The sequence below is a fragment of the Echiichthys vipera genome (genome assembly GCF_963691815.1).
Source record: "Echiichthys vipera genome assembly, chromosome: X".
Taxonomy (NCBI): domain Eukaryota; kingdom Metazoa; phylum Chordata; class Actinopteri; order Perciformes; family Trachinidae; genus Echiichthys; species Echiichthys vipera.
The window spans coordinates 29306319-29323421 of NC_139825.1; the positions used below are offsets into that span (position 1 = coordinate 29306319).

At 41.4% G+C, this 17103-nt stretch overlaps 2 protein-coding genes across 2 annotated transcripts; one reads left to right on the forward strand and one right to left on the reverse strand.

Moving 5' to 3' along the window:
- Positions 1-205: 205 nt before the first annotated feature.
- On the forward strand, positions 206-2787 carry LOC310965724 (acidic mammalian chitinase-like; the record flags this gene model as incomplete). Its single annotated transcript, XM_083939469.1, has 11 exons — positions 206-245; positions 380-409; positions 494-695; positions 813-869; positions 943-1108; positions 1387-1511; positions 1599-1722; positions 1807-1989; positions 2078-2197; positions 2292-2430; positions 2516-2787. Exons 1-11 carry the CDS (start codon positions 221-223, stop codon positions 2785-2787), a joined length of 1443 nt encoding a protein of 480 aa, XP_083795595.1. The 5' UTR covers positions 206-220.
- Positions 2788-4075: 1288 nt separating this feature from the next.
- On the reverse strand, positions 4076-14181 carry LOC310965841 (sodium- and chloride-dependent neutral and basic amino acid transporter B(0+)-like; the record flags this gene model as incomplete). The annotated part of the gene is made up of 15 exons (XM_083939594.1): positions 4076-4177; positions 4307-4474; positions 6911-7020; positions 9379-9478; positions 9881-9999; positions 10170-10295; positions 10398-10490; positions 10774-10909; positions 11631-11771; positions 12040-12172; positions 12252-12366; positions 12496-12657; positions 13279-13410; positions 13503-13647; positions 14137-14181. 15 exons carry the CDS (start codon positions 14179-14181, stop codon positions 4076-4078), a joined length of 1827 nt encoding a protein of 608 aa, XP_083795720.1.
- Positions 14182-17103: the final 2922 nt, after the last annotated feature.

Consider the following 17103-nt stretch of genomic DNA (forward strand, 5'->3'; position numbering starts at 1 on the left):
ATCTAATTTAATCAGATCATATCATTATCAAAAGGCAGTTGAAGGTTATCAGTTCTTTCCGTAAATCCTGTGCGACACTGGTCTTCAATGAGTTTGACTTTTGAGTTTTGCTGAATAGGCAAACAAACATCAAACATGTTTTACAGATAATGCAGATATGGTGAGAAACCCAGGAGTATAAAAGAGTCCCCTGGCCCTCAGTTCGTTGTACAGAAGCAACATGGGCAAGCTACTTATCTGCGTCGGTAAGCTGAACTCCATTCACATGGAAACTTTTCACATTTTAACTTAATTTAATTAGCACATAATGCAGCTTGATTCTCATTAACTTCTAAAACTGATTCCTGATCCTTTCTTATTCTGTCTCCTCTCTCTGCAGGACTGGCTCTCCTGCTGCACGTGCAGCTAGGTAATTATATCCTTTAACCATTGGTGTGATACGTGTAGACAAGTTGGTAACATAATGTAATAACAATTGCTCCATATCTTGCAGGATCATCCTACATCCTCTCCTGTTATTTCACTAACTGGGGACAGTATCGTCCCGGAGCAGGCAAGTATTTCCCCACCAATGTTGACCCATGTCTCTGTGACCACCTCATCTATGCCTTTGCTGGAATGGACAGCAACATGATCAAGACCTACGAGTGGGACGATGAGAAACTCTACGGACAGTTCCAGGCCCTGAAAAACGAGTTAGTACACCAAATGGCTCATAGTGATAACTGTGGAAACTTACATAAATTGACATAAGCATGCATGCATACAGATTAAGTGTGAGAGGTTAAGGTGGATGTTGTTGCTGCTTGCAGGAACAGCAACCTGAAGACTCTGCTGGCCATCGGAGGATGGAACTTTGGTACTCAGAAGTAAGTAGCAGTGAAATGAGGATCCAAACTTAAAGCACATGCAGAAGCAATCTGACTATCTTCCTGTGTCCAGGTTCACGGCTATGGTTTCTTCTGCTGCCAATCGTCAGACCTTCATCACCAGCGTGATTAAGTTCCTGCGTCAGTACCAGTTTGATGGTTTGGATATCGACTGGGAGTACCCTGGCTCTCGTGGCTCCCCACCTCAGGATAAGCAGCGCTACACCGTCCTGGTCCAGGTCAGTCATATTTTGCATTTCCGTTTCTGGCTATGGACAAATATTGGTTGTAGGCTGAAGTACAAGCCGCCATTACTCTGGCTGTATATAGGATTTTACTTTTTAAGACCTTTGGCTTAGGAATATATCCAGGAGATTTCATAGAACCTTAAATTAGGATATATGTTGTTATTTAGTAATGATTTGCCTTTAAAACAAAAGTAATAATCTACAAAATGTTCTCAGTTAAAATAAAATGCAATCATACAGTAAATGTATCTCTCCTTGCCCATCTGTAGGAGTTGATGAGCGCCTTTGAGGAGGAGGGCAAGAAGACCAACCGCCCCCGTCTGATGCTGACCGCCGCTGTCTCTGCTGGAAAGGGAACCATCGAATCTGGATACCAGATTGCTCAAATTGGAGCGTAAGTAGACAAGCAGATGCATGCAAACATATAGTTGTAAATAAGATGGCCTTCACTAAATATTAATCCTCGTGTCTTGTTTGCCAGTGTGCTGGACTACTTCCACGTCATGACCTATGACTTCCACGGTTCTTGGGAGCACAATGTCGGAGAGAACAGCCCCCTGTACAAGGGCCCCGCTGACCAGGGAGCCATGATCTACTTCAATGTGGTAAGTGAGGGCCCCTGCTGTAATTGAATAATATTTAAATAATAGAATAGATACTCACGCTGGCTTGGACTTCCTCATCTGTAGGACTATGCCATGAACTACTGGAAGAGCAATGGTGCCCCAGCTGAGAAGCTGCTGGTTGGTTTCCCCACCTACGGTCACACCTTCCGCCTGGCTTCCTCTAACACCGCTGTGGGAGCTCCTGCCAGTGGACCTGGAGCTGCTGGACCTTTCACCCGTCAGTCTGGCTTCTGGGCCTACTATGAGGTTTGTGCTTTTTCTACGTAGACTACAAGACAGGACAACTGTATGAGCATATATTGTGTAGATCCCTTAAATCTCTCTCTCCCATTAGATCTGCACTTTCCTGAAGCAAGGAGCCACTCAGGCCTGGGACAGCACCCAGGATGTGCCATATGCCTACCATCAGGGAACCTGGGTTGGATATGACAATGTCAAGAGCTTCCAGATTAAGGTATGAGATTGTATTTCATTATTAAAATTCCTGCCTCAATCCTTTATGTTTAAGGTTATTCAACGCTTGGTTTCACTTCTCATCTGCTTCACAGATCCAGTGGTTGAAGCAGAATGGTTTCGGTGGCGCCATGGTGTGGAGCTTGGATCTGGACGACTTCAGTGGCACTTTCTGCGGCCAGGGAAGATACCCCCTCATCAACACCATCAAGAGCGGACTGGGAACCGGAGCTTGTAAGCATGAAACACACATCCTCCGATAGTAGACATAATAAAGCTGTTTTGATTTTTTTTTTTATTATTTAATTTCTCTCCCCAGCCTGCACTTCTCGCCAAGAGCCCCTGCCTCCAGTAACACCAACCAAGCATGCTGTGCCCCAGCCTGGTGGTGGTGGAAGCAGCGGTGGTGGCAGCAGCAGCGGTGGCGGCAGCTCAGGATCTGGCTTCTGTGCCGGCAAGTCTAACGGACTCTACCCTGATCCAACCAACAAGAACCACTTCTATGAGTGCAGCCAGGGACAGACCTACGCCCAGCACTGTGCTGCCGGCCTGGTGTTCGACGACAGCTGCAAGTGCTGCAACTGGGCTTAAACAGTCCATAGTTGAACTGGTCATACTGGTTATTCCTTAGGTCCAAGACCATCCAGCTAAGGCATCTTCAAGGACAGCTCTGTAGCATCTGTCACTGATCTAACCTAAATAAATATCACATTCAAAGCAACTTCAGATCTCCGCTGTGTGTGTGTGTGTGTCTTGTGTATGTTTCTTCTAGTCAGTGAAATCATAAAACCTCAAACCAGCAAAGCAAAATGAAGTCATACAATGCAGAATAATGATGATCACACAAAAATGTTTATTTATATTCACTCCTGTATTGCACAGCGCAATAGTGGAATTTGTTTTGAAAGTATAGTTTGGCATAAAAGCAGCAGAAAGACGAAGGCAACAAGTCTACACCACGACTTTGGATAAAGTCGTTCACATGATTGATACAATTTATCAACATAAATACTGTCTCAATAGCTTGTACTGACTTTATTACCACGTAGCACCATCAGTTGAAATGAAGATTAATTGAAATGGAAGGGAAGATAAAAGAAAACAAAATAAAAATATCACCATCTTTTAAAACTCAAAAACCATGGCTCTGTATTAAACATACAGAACATTAATATAGCAGCATATAAATATTTACTATGTAAAGATATAGTGGAATAATGGCAAGATATACACATTTGCAGGGAGAAGAAAATATGGTTTAACTATTTACTAACTAAGATCTGTTGTGAAAATAATACAAGAAGCCTTTAGCACAAAGTTTTTATACTATAAGAAAAAAAGCCAACTACAATTACCACCTGAAATGTAGTCTGAAAACAGTTTGCACTCACAGTCTTCAACCAATAAAGACATTTGTGAATGTAATTCAGGTGTACTGTTGCTGAAATCATTTCAATTTTCAAGACAAAAACATATAGTGCCTTAAAGCTGAAATGCACATTCATGTAAGCGTATGATGAGAAAGATGTCTTGAAACCCATATAACAAGAAATAAAAAAATGAGAACCCTCCTATCACATCATGATAGTGAGTGAAAGTGAGTAGTAATTCATTAAGCAGCAAAACTTTGAGGAGGTAGCTGCAAAGATTCCAATACGTTTATTTTCCCACAAGCACATAAGTATACTGTATCCGGGTGTTAATCATTGACTTAAGCAACTGGTTGTACATGTGAGCACATGTAAAGCACATGGAAGCCAGGAGCTGTATATTCAACATGTGCTGTGTTTTCCCCCTGATCACTGACATCAGAATGTATCATGTCATTTTAAACATTGGTGTATTTAACATGTATATCCATTATCCATTTCACATTTCCTTAATGTTTGTTGGCACTTCTCTTCTGAGTATAGTGTTCTCCCAGATGAATGTCCAGGTAGGGATGCCATGCTTCAGAGGGAGTACACAATGACTTGAGACGCTGCAGAAAGTATGGTACAGTTAGGATCACAAATAAGGGTACACACTTGGAAGAGCATCGCTGACTAAAGTTTACAGAAACAAGTCTCAGCCTGCATTAAATGCCTATTATACAGGACAACATGCCCACCTTCCAGGGGCTTCCCTCCGCTCTTATCAGCTTATACAGAGCAACAACAGGGATCCAGATGAGGATGAACGTCGTCATGCACCAGCCCAGAGCCAAGCCCCAGTCTGGGTACTTGATATTTCCATAGGTGGGGTTCACAAACTCTATGAAATACCAGACCAGGATGACCTGATGAACAACACAGTTGTTGGTGAAAATAACATTCAGGCATATTCATACAGGCGTTCAGGGCCTTTGTAACATGAAACCCTCATATCAAAAATGCAGTGCTTCTCTCCAGCACCCCAGCGTCATCTTTATTAGCCAAGTTTGGTTTTTACAGAATTTAAGATCTATCACTGTAACAAATTGTTGAAAAAATACAGGAAATTTGGTACAGTTCTGATCTTCATCAATACAGTTGAATACTGTAAATGTTGATACCTTTGAGGAACAAATTATTAACAACAAGCTACTATAAAATCTTACAGGATTATTTATAGTGAATTCTCAGTGAACTCAGACTTGAGTCTGCCAATAACTCATCTTAGCAAAAGCATACAGCATAAGCGAAAGTCCCACCACCTAATCAGTGATTTTATTCAAGATGGAAGGGAGAATAGAAGAGGAAGTATTGAAGAAGATGATTTTCACCCACTTATGACCCTGTCAGCAGGTAAGTGGACAGAGGGGGTCATCCCTATCTTCCCAGGATCCTATGTTTTCGGGGAAAAAGGGTCATATGTCCCCCTGTCGCATAAGCCTATGCCTCCGCTGATTTAATTTAGCATTTTGTTAGGGTTAGGGGTTACGGTTAGGGTCAAGGGTAGGGGGTAGTGTTAGGGTCTCCATAAGCCTATTTTCCGTGGAATTCGGCACTGATTGTGGAAAAAAACAACCTGGAAACATAGAACCCTTTCTGTGAAAAGCGGGGAGTCATTAAGGTTCCCCGGTCACATACAAAGCGGGGAAAATAGGACCTGGGGAACATGGGCACTACAGAGCACCGCCTGTTTTCCTTATCGCCTAAACACAGCACACCGTAACTCAACATGCTGATCAGGTAACATTAATTTGTCAGTGATACACTGTTGTGTCATATTGTATTGACTTTTTTTTATTCATCTCACAAAGTAAAAATTACTGCTTACTACTTGGTGTAGGTATCCGCACGTTCTAAACATGTGTATGATTTGTAGCTGCTGAGTGGATGACATTTTTTTCTGTTGAACCATTTTACCAGTAACCTGTTGATTTATTTGATTTTCATTGTCCACAGGACTGAATTGCTAAGCAATCAAATCCACAAACTATGAGTTAAGTTAGCTGGCTTGGTCAATCATCAGGTTAGTTGGCAATCTGACGTTAGGCTAAGTTTGAGGTTTGATGTAATCCTCCATTGATTTGTTGTAAAAATCTATGTATGGGAGTAGGTTAAATTTTACCATTTGTTGTAGGGCTATTTCTCAACAATAGAAGTGATCACATGAATCTTAAACTGGATCCTAAATGTGATGGGAAGTCAGTGTAAGTAAATCAAGATGGGAGTAACATGCGACCTTCAGGAGGAATTGGTCAAAAGCTGGGCAGCAGCAATTTGGACCACTTGCAGGCGATTCAGGGAAGTCTTGCTCGGGCAGATGACAAGTACAATGCAGTATTAAAGACGAGAGGGAAGAAATGCATGAATCATAATTTACAATTCAGCTGGGGACACAATGGGTCTGAGTTTAGCAATGTTCCTAGAGACACAAGCAAACATTTAACATGCTGGTCAGGACTCAAAGCCTGGTCCATAACACCTAGACTACAGAGAGTACATTTTACAGAAGAGGATAGAGAGACACTACTTTCCATCACCTTTGGGAACCTTTATCAGTATTCAACTAAATATAATTATCTTAGTTCAGGCAGTATTGCAACAGTTTGGGGGTTAAACAAAATATATAACTGGATCTATCAATTAATAATCATCAATATCTCTAAAGTTACTTATTATCTGCCCTATAGGAAGCATATAAAGAGCAAACAACATCAAGCCCAAGACAGAACCCTGGGGAACACCACAAGATAGAGATTCAGTTGATGAGGCATAATTATGAACAGTGACTGAAAAGCTCCTGTCTGAAATGTAAGAACAGAACCACTCCAGAGCTGAACCAGAGATTCCCACCCACTGCCTGAGCCTCTCAACCAAGATATGGTGGTCCACAGTGTCAAATGTAGCTCTGAGTACTGTAGTAATGTAGTACTGTAACAGAACCAATACAGAACATTCCCAATACAGAACAAACCAGAGCAAATAGTGCAACTAACAGAATCTAGACTGGAAATGTTCTCACATCTAAGATGCCTATAAGCTGCTTAGCAACCACCTTTTCTAAGACCTTAGCTATAAAAGATAACTTCGAAACAGGCCTGTTATTCTGGGGTAAAGAAGTTTGAGAAGTTGTTGATAGGTTATTGATTATGGTGACGACACAAGGACCATTTGAACCAATCATGGATGGCTTTGAAAAAACAATATTTAAAAAAAGTTAGAAAATCGTTAGATTATGTTCAAGGTGATATTTCAACAGCATGGCACAGTATATAGGAAAAGAACAAAAGAGAGGTTGTACTCACAAAAGTGATGAAGGGGCTGAAAAACCACCAACATGCTCTCCACCAGAGCCAGAAGCAAAAGCTCTTCTTTCCAATCATCATCTCAACATCATTAATCAAACGGTTCACTCCTGTAATGCATGACAGGAAAATATCCGGTCTGAAATTACTCAACAATTACTTTATGGATTGCCGATAAATGTTGTACAGATATTCACTCTATATATTCATGATCTCTAGAGTATATGGAAGTCCTACTGACTTTAGTGATCCTCAGACTTTTCCAGTGACATTTTTCACTTATTCAGTTACCTGCTTGATGGATTGGCATGCAGTTTTGCACAGACATTCATGGAACTCAGATGACGTATCGGCCCTTTTTAGAGTTTTAAATTATCTTATTTTAACGGTTGATGCAGGTAACTCTGCTGTCCTTGTGCTCCTAGACCTGTCAGCTGCCTTCGACACTGTGGATCACATGACCCTTCTGTCAGAACAGTGCGTAGGCATCACAGGTACTGCCCTAAAATGGTTTGAGTCTTGTATGATATGTATGATAGGAGTTTCGTAGTTCACCTGGGTTTTTTTTCCCTCTAACGTTGCCCCTCTCACCTGCGGAGTCCCTCAAGGCTCTATTTTGGGCCCTATCCTGTTTCTACTGTACTTGCTGACCCTGGGACCCATCTTAGCGAAACACAACATTTCTTTCCACTGTTTTGCTGACCATGTACAAATCTATATCCCTTTAAAGTCCCATAGTAAGGACTCATTGCAAGGATTAAGGCCTATCTTCCTCCCAAACATCTAGAGAAAGTGATCCATGCCTTTATTTCTTCACGGCTGGATAACTGTAACTCTCTGTATGTTGGCGTCGCCCAGTCGTTGCTTTGTCGCCTACAGCTTGTGTAAAACACAGCCGTCTCCTGACTGGTAAAAGAAAGCGCGACCACATTATCACGCAACCACTCTTGGCCTCCTTACAATGGCTCCCTGTCCACTTCAGGATTGATTTTAAACATTTGATATTTATTTTTAAAGCTTTAAATGGACTGGCACCACTGTACTTAACTGAACTTTTACATAGTCAAATGCTGCTGGAAGTGTCCAGGACCAGACTGAAAACCAGAGGGGAAAGAGCCTTTGGGGCGGCTGCCCCTAGGCTCTGGAATGGCTTGCCCTGGCATATCAGCCCAGACCCTGGAGGTTAAGTCCTTATTGAAGACCCACCTGTTCCCCATGGCTTTTTATTCAGGATGAGAATGACACCTGTCTACTATATTTTATGTTTTTTTAATTCTCATTGTATTTTATTGTCAGTTTACCAAACTGTACAGCACTTTGGTTGGCTGTTGGTCGTTTAAAATGTGCTCTATAAATAAGGTTTGAGTTGAGCTGAGTTGAGTATCCATAATAACTTTAGTTATCCTCTGACTTTTCCTCTAGTGTCACCATGAGTCTGGCGTTTCTGGTTGTTGAAATATCTCAACTGTTGGATGCTTTTTGGCACAGACATTCATTGTCCCTAGAGGATCACTTGTAATAACTTTGATACCCTGACCTTTCATCCAGTGTCATCACAAGGTCACAATTAAAGTTTGACCAATACTTGAGTTAATGACAAAATGCTCATTAGCAAATGTTGGCATACTGTTGGGAACAGTGTCTGTAGAGTGGCAGTGGTTGCCATTTTAAACAAGGGGGACCGGAGGGTTTGTTCCAATTATCGGAGGGATCACACTGCTCAGCCTACCCAGGAAAGTTTATTCCAGGGTGCTGGAAAGGAGGAGCAATGAAGATTTCTGATGTGGAATAGTGAACCGGCTGTTCACTCTTGGAGTGCAGCATCCGCAGTGCTGCAGGTGTTGCCCTTAGTCTGTTGAGGTGGAGAGCGAGCTGTTTCAAACCCTCACCAATGATCACAATCTTTGGGTAGGGACTGTGCGGATAAAAACGGCCAAAATTAGTTTCATGCATAGGGTGGCAGGAGATAGGATGAGAAGCTCAGACATCCCGATGGAGATCCTTCTGGTTGAAAGTCATTCTGGCGTCTGATGATGATGCCTCCTGGACGCCTCTCATTACAGGTTTTTTGTGCACGTCCATTAGAAATGAAGCTATATATTTGTCACCCATTTGACCTCTTCACTAGGAATATGGGCTTGGGACTGAGTGCCACAGAGAGATAGGGAAGTCTGGAAGTATTGAGAACCTGACAAATGCATTATTGGAAATGTTGTTGATCCTTTAATGCTCAGTGCAATTAATTTAGATGACAAAAGTAGCTGACAACAAAGCGTCCAGCAGGCCAGAAACATCTGTGACAGCTTAGTAGCACTTTATGTTTATAATTATTCAGTGATTCACCTGTTTCTTAACTACCAAGGGCTTTAGGAATACCATATCTGTATACATACATACAGTATATACAGTAAATACAGCCATGCCAGTGAAACAACTTTTACATGATGTAAGTTTTAATTTATATTTACCATAAATATAGCAAAAGCCAATCATCTCCATGATAGCCAAAACTAGCAGCAACCAGCTGGTAGCACACTGGTCGATGAGAGTCACCCAGTATATTCCTGCCTATCCGACACACACACAAACACACACACACACACACACACACACACACACACACACACACACACACACACACACACACACACACACACACACACACACACACACACACACACATGCACGCACACATGCACACACACACACACACACACACACACACACACACACACACACACACACACACACACACACACACACACACACACACACTCACACACACACACACACACACACACAAACACACGCATGCAGGCACGCTCGCACGCACGAACGCACACAAACACACACACACACACACACACACACACACACACACACACACACACACACACACACATACACACAGTCGGTAAGCAGTGAAATCATATCAGACAGTAGTTTATAGTCAAGGTGGATCTGCTGTACCCTTGTGACACATGGCAGACCCAAGAGGAAGATAATGACAGACGTCCCCATAGTCAATAGGGCACGTCTGGATTTGAAGATTTCAGGGAAGGCATCACACAGGCAGGTGGTGATCACCTCTGTTGGCAAGTAGAGGGATGAGAGTCAATGAGACAACTGAACAATGTTATGCTGAGTGGTAAACAGTGTTGCATCTACACGTGTTGAAAAAGGTACTTTGTAATATGCTTTTTTGAGATCTAAATTTATAATTTATTCCAGTGGTAAACTGGTAAATAACAAAGCTCACCTAAGAGTGCAAACTCAGAATCAAGGCCAACTATGAAAAGCATTAAAAAAAACAGGATAGACCAGAGAGGGGAAATCGGAAGCTTAGCCAGAGCGTCCGGATACGCAATGAATGCCAGGCCAAATCCTGCACAAAGAGTGAGAAACACAACATTAGAGAACATTTACTTCAGCAGCTTTTTTCCTGTTTTTTTTTTTTTTTTAAAAAGTCTTATTATAGGTGTCTGACCTTCCTTCACCACTTCGCTAACAGGCTTTCCATAGATGTGAGCCATATGACCCAAGATGGAAAAGATGGCAATGCCTGCAAACACACTGGTAACTAGGAGGAGATGAAAACAGTCACTCTGACTATTCATTTCAAAGATAGCGTCCATGATTTCACACACTATATACAATGGTGGCAATCAAACTATTTCTTAGAAACGTAAACAGTATGTTGCTAGAGAACAGAAGCATTGGATGGTTTCAATTGACCCACTGGATTGCTGTTCACCATAATGTCTTTTTTGCCTTAATTAGACATTTTCAAAAGTTTTGTTGGCTCTGATGTAAATAATAAAGTTGATTAGAGATAGAGCTCCAGCTAAAATGTTGTTTCCTACCGTGATTACAGAGGCAGACAATAACTGAGTCCAGGAACATGTTGTTGTGGAAGTTGCTGTAGGAAGCAAGAGCCACAATCCCACCCATAGCAATGGATAGGGAAAAAAAAGTCTGAGCTGCCGCATCCTTCCACACCTAAAACACACGCACACCAACATGTCTTTAGAGAGGGATGTAGGACACATTTTTCAACTTGAAACGACTCTTTTTTAACTACGCTAGTTCTCATGCAGTTTTCATACATAAAAAAACAAAAAGTGACGTGAAGTAATTCATGTGTATTCCACATATTTATTGTGTGTGTATTCCCCAGAGTGAAAGCATTTGACGTAGTATGAGATAGCGAGCCACCGTGTAAGGAACAGTGCTGGTAATTCGCTCCTAAAACACAGGACTTTAAGCCAGGGGAGGGGAGTTCAATCCCTGTCCGTACAAAACCAAACCATGTCCTTTTTTCTAATCCTAATCAGATGTTTTTCATGCCTAACTCTAACCGTCGGTCACATCACTTTGTTTTTTGTTTAGTGCCATTTACAAAATATTATACATAATAACACATCAACCTAAGTTGGTGTACATGTAAGGCATTCAGGCTGTCCTTCTTTGCTATTCATACTTATTAAACAATAAGTAAAATGTCATATTCCATGAGACATCATAATCATAAGATTGTTGTGCACAAGTTTTAATAAGATATCATGAGAATGACAAGACATTACCTGCATCAGCATGTCAATATTGTCACTGTAAGCACATTCAGCATGCTGACACATTCATCTCCCAGAGAGAATAGTGTGGCTGTCACTATGGTTCTTAGCCTTATGTTACAGTTAAATATGGATAGTTGGGTGCCTACCTCTGCCTCTCTCAGTTTAGTCAAATTGGATTGTGAACCAATGAAGTACTCTATCCCATCTCTGGCTCCCTCCAGTGTCACACCTCTGATCAGCAGGATCAAAATCACCAAATAAGGAAATGTAGCCGTGAAATACACAACCTGAAGAAACAAGAACCATGCAATCATACGCTGAACGTGTGAGCTGACCACAGAGCAATGCAACAGCCTTAATTTGAAAGAGATGTAAATTAGGCAGAATCCGTTTTCAGTTATGAATATGGATGCCCCATATTATCATTCCTTAACTAAATTAATGAATGTATGAACTATGGCATGTATATTCTTACACAGCACCAAATTATTTTACCGAAGGTAGAGGTGGATTTTCACAAACTGTGACAAGGACTTGAGGTCGGTGTTGTCTTACTTTGCCTGATGACTTGATGCCTTTGATGAGCGCTGCACCAATAAGAATGGAGCTCAGCAGCAGACAGAGGGCCAAATGCCAAACTACTGGTCCTGTTTCATCCAGACCGCTGGATCTCTGCAGAGCCACACGACTGAGGAGGAGACACATCTGACTGTACAACAGCAGTTGACGAGTGTATTTACGCTTGTTTGTATGTGTTTGATTCTTACTCCCAGTACTGCTCACTCGGGCTCTGCATTGGAAATGTGATTATGTCGGATGAAGGACAAGTCCTGTTTTCACGAGTCCAGTTGGCCACTAAAGCACCACTTACATTGCAGTACACTAGACAAGAAGAAAGGAATGGTGAATGAATTGCTTGAAATATCAGTCAATGTGTCGAACAGTCTATGCAGAAAGTGCTCATGTAACAGATCAGCATTCACCAAGTAAAGTTGATAAGTGGGAAAGCACCTTTAGGCGTGTTGCTGCAGTTACTGTCAGCCCAACTGAAGCAGCTGGACCACGGCAGAGGAGATTGAAAGGAGGCAAACATGTAGTACAGGCTGTAGGCGATGATGACGTTATAGTAAATTGACAGAAATGTGCTTGCTGAAACCACCGCCAGGCCAACACCTGGAGAATATAACAGGTTATAATGCATGTATTATATGTAAGTGATATGACAATGTTTTGCTAAAAAAATCTATCATCGGACCTTTTCTATTGGGCAGAGGAAGACCCCGAAGCCATGGTTAAGACAACTTATCATCCAAACTTCAGTTTAGTGACAGATATTATTGACTGAGATTTAATATTTCAAATTTAAACAAAGTTACCAATATGACCAAGCTTCCTGGTTCCTGGTTCTCAAATGAGAATTTGCACAGCATGGACATTTTCTGCTGTTCTGTTATTTTATGAAGTAATGAATCAATCAATTAATAAAAAAATTGATTAATTAACAATAAAAATAACTGATTCTTTATCTATAGATTGATCGGAATACCTCTATTATAATAATGATGAATTTCATTTATATAGCACACTACACTTAATTTCGATCTACTGGTAAGATGACTGGTAGCAAAGGACAGATACTTTGAAATTACAGTAAATGACCACATTAAATTGCAGTATATCTAATTTAATTTAACTAATTTTGACTTGCCTTTTTAACAGTTTATTACATGTAATTCGGTGATACGGTTAGGTATCCGTCATTTAATGAGTTTGATGTTGATCTTTTGGACTTACCCTGCAGTATTGGCACTGCTCTCCACATGTTGATTGGACCTTGGCTGCAGAACTGACCGATGGCATTTTCCAGGAAGAAAAGAGGAATTCCACAGAAAAGCAACATCAGGAAATAGGGAATGAGAAAGGCACCTGATCACAGGGATATAACAAGTTTTTAGTCACAATACTTAACAACAATGTTATCATGAGTAATTTTCTTTACACTGATGGCAAATAATTACCGCCTCCATTCTTATAGGCTAGATATGGAAATCTCCAGATATTTCCCAGGCCAATAGCAAAGCCGATCATAGAGAGCATGTACTCGGTCTTATTGGTCCAGTTTCCACGTTCAGGATTCTCATCACCATCGTCATCATGAGAGTCCTGCTCAAAGCAAGGTTGAAAATAAAACCGTCACCAATGGTATAAATTTAGTTAATAATAAACCTGAAAATAATATAATGTAGGTAATAAAAGGGTCATTACAAACCTGCGGCTTGTCAAATCAAAATGTCTGCTATATTGGAATTCCTCATTCCCCTATCCTTCAACTGTCTGTTTACCATTGAAGAGTTTTTTGTTCTTGTTAAGCATATTTTATACATTTTTATCATATTTTATCCTATGGTATAAGGACTATATAATATAATACAATTCAGGTTTATAACACAGCTGTGTGAGCTTTATTTCACTGTGTTAAGTTTTGTTTTGTTTGTTGCAAATTTTTGTTTTACAGAAGAAAACTTATTAAGCTATCACTTCTGTCAGTGTGAAAAAGCTTATTTTTAACAGTACAAATAACGTTCATTTTTACCAGTGTCGAAAGTAAAGACAAAATGCACTGCTGTATGTCAGAGCTGTCTGCAGTCCTACCTGATCAGTAGGATCCTTGGAAATGTCACAGCCATTTTTCAACATTTTGTTTCATTTGCTTCTGATGTTTTGGAAGAGAAAATTCAAATTAATAAAAAACAACAATAACGTGCGTCTTATGTCACAAAGAACAAAGTGGATTCCTTCCAATATGATGTTGCCAGAGAGACAGGTTTTAACCTGTGGTTGAACCTACACAGTTAACCAAACAAAGGCATCTTACCTGGCCTGTTAATTTAAAGGAACAACCCTTAAGCAGATGTATCTATTGTTTGAATACAGTAAATACATGTAAAAAAGTTAATAAGGTACCAGACTTAAGAGGCTTTTGATAAAATGTTAAATACTCAACAAGTCTGCCCTTTGTCACTCGGTCACCTTGTCTGCATCGTACAATAACTCAGACAGGCACGTTAGACATAATTAGGCGACACTAGAAACAACAACAGGCATGGTTTGTGTGTAGAACAAAATCTACAGTCACCATTTTATATCATATTATATAGTACTTCAACACATAAATAAAAAAGATGTAGCACTGAAACATTACATCAGTTAGTGAATGTTTTCAACAACTACATGTTTGTTACAACTGGAAAAAGTGCCATGTGAAGGTAGACACTATCGGTTTTTCCACCTCTAACAACAATCCGACATGCTTCACACACAAACCTGACCATAGAGACAAAAAGCCTACTAATGTCAGGGTTTATTTAATTAACACACTTGAAAAAATGCAAATGAATTAAAATGCAATTAAGAGTGTATTATTAACAATAGATTCAATAAAGTAAATTAATACATAAATGAACAAACCAGTGAAGTTCTTGTGGGGTGTATGATCGTATCGTCTCTCTACCACCGCAGTAACTTATCATCAGCTGTAAGCCTGTCTGGTTCGAGGTAGTGACGGTTACTCAGTTTGTTCAGTGATGTCAGCCAACTGCATAAAATTACTGAAAGCATTCCTTAATTACACAGTGATGATGTGACAGACGACAGTGACACACAGAGATAAGTTAAAAGCTTCTGCACAGGCCACTTATCAACAGCTTATTACAGTACTTCAGCTCTTATTGTGGTCACAGACAAAAATGTACAGTCACACATACACAACACACAGACAATCATTTCCTCAAAAGGATGGAGCTGCAATCCATGGATGACCTCAACACAGAAGCTGTTGTAGTATAAACCCTTGGGCCTAATCAAATATTAAATATTTTACTGTTTACACAGACTGGGAAATCCTATGGCAAATATAAGCCACCACATCACACATACTTTGCTCTCACGCATCCTGACATCAACAGTTAATCTGGTTTGACAGCTTTGTGCTGGAGCTGAGATCACTGCTTTTTAAATATTAGTCCACTCTCAATGATATGAGGTGTATAAAATATTGGAAACACTTCTACGTACAGAAGCATATTGCATTCACCATAGGAAAAAAATATTTCAGAATTACGAGATATTTTCACATAAATATGACAAGATCTCATAATTACGAGACACGGTGTCTAATTTATTTTTCTATGGGGAATGCAATACGCTTCCGTACACTTCTGTGTATAATAAAATAATAAAACTCAACAGCACCACAAACAACAGTCTCCAAAAGGATCAGAGAGTTGAATCAACACCTCCCTAAAACAGTTTCAACAAAAAACCCCTGAACACTATAACACAGCATCTATCTCATCACTGGGTTAATTTTAGCTAGGTGTAGCCAACATGGCTGCGCCCGGCATCAACAGTTGCGTTAACTGTAGGAATGTAGTGTTTATTAGCCTCATGGGCATTGAACTGGAGTGGGCAATGTTCAAAGCTTCCATTGCTGAAGCAGTGAGCTGTGGCCTCAAGGTCTTAAGTGCCTCAAGGGGCGGTAACCCTCGAACACCATGGGGGGCCTGGGAGTATGCCCATCCAGTCTACGTGTGCTTTGTGGATCAGGAGATACTGTGGGAGCTGCTGTAGGAGTATGGGGTGAGGGGGTCACTTCTGTGGGCCATCCAATCTCTGTACACCCAAAGCGAGAGCTGTGTCCAGATCCTCGGCAGTAAGTCGGATTTGTTCCCGGTGGGGGTTGGCCTCCGCCAGGGGTGCGCTTTGTCACCAATCCTGTCCGTGATATCGAGGTGTAGTCGTGGTGGGGAGGGGTTGCAGTTCGATGGGCTGAGGATCTTGTCTCTGCTTATTGCAGATGATGTGGTCCTGATGGCGTCGTCGGTCAGTGACCTTCAGCACTCACTGGATCGGTTCATTGTCGAGTGTGAAACGGCTGGGATGAAGATCAGCACCTCTAAATCTGAGGCCATGGCTATCAGCAGGAAACCGGTGGATTGTTACTCCAGGTAGGGAATGAGTCCTTATCCCAAGTGAAGGAGTTCAAGTACCTCGGGATCATGTTCACAAGTGAGGGGACGATGGAGCATGAGTTTCTACCGGTTGATCTTCGTTCCTACCCTCACCTATGGTCATGAAAGCTGGGTAGTGACCGGAAGAACGAGGCCGCGGGTACAAGTGGCCGAAATGGGTTTTCTTGGGAGGGTGGCTGGAGTCTCCCTTAGAGATAGGGTGAGAAGTTCAGCCATCCATGAGGAACTCGGAGTAGAGCCGCTGCTCCTTTTTTCATTGAAAGGAGCCAGTTGAGGTGGTTCAGGCATCTGGTAAGGATGCCCCCTGGGCGCCTCTCTAGGGAGGTGTTCCAGGCACGTCCAGCTGGGAGGAGGCCTCAGGGAAGACCCAGGACTAGGTGGAGAGATTATATCTCCACACTGGCCTGGGAACACCTCGGGATCCCCCAGTTAGAGCTGGTTAATGTGGCCCGGGAAAGGGAAGTTTGGGGTCCCCTGCTAAAGCTGCTGCCCCCGCGACCCGACCCCAGATAAGCAGTTGAAGATGAGATTAGATGAGATAAAACAGTCATAGACACAGTACTATCTTCTACCTGTCGATATGTTGCTA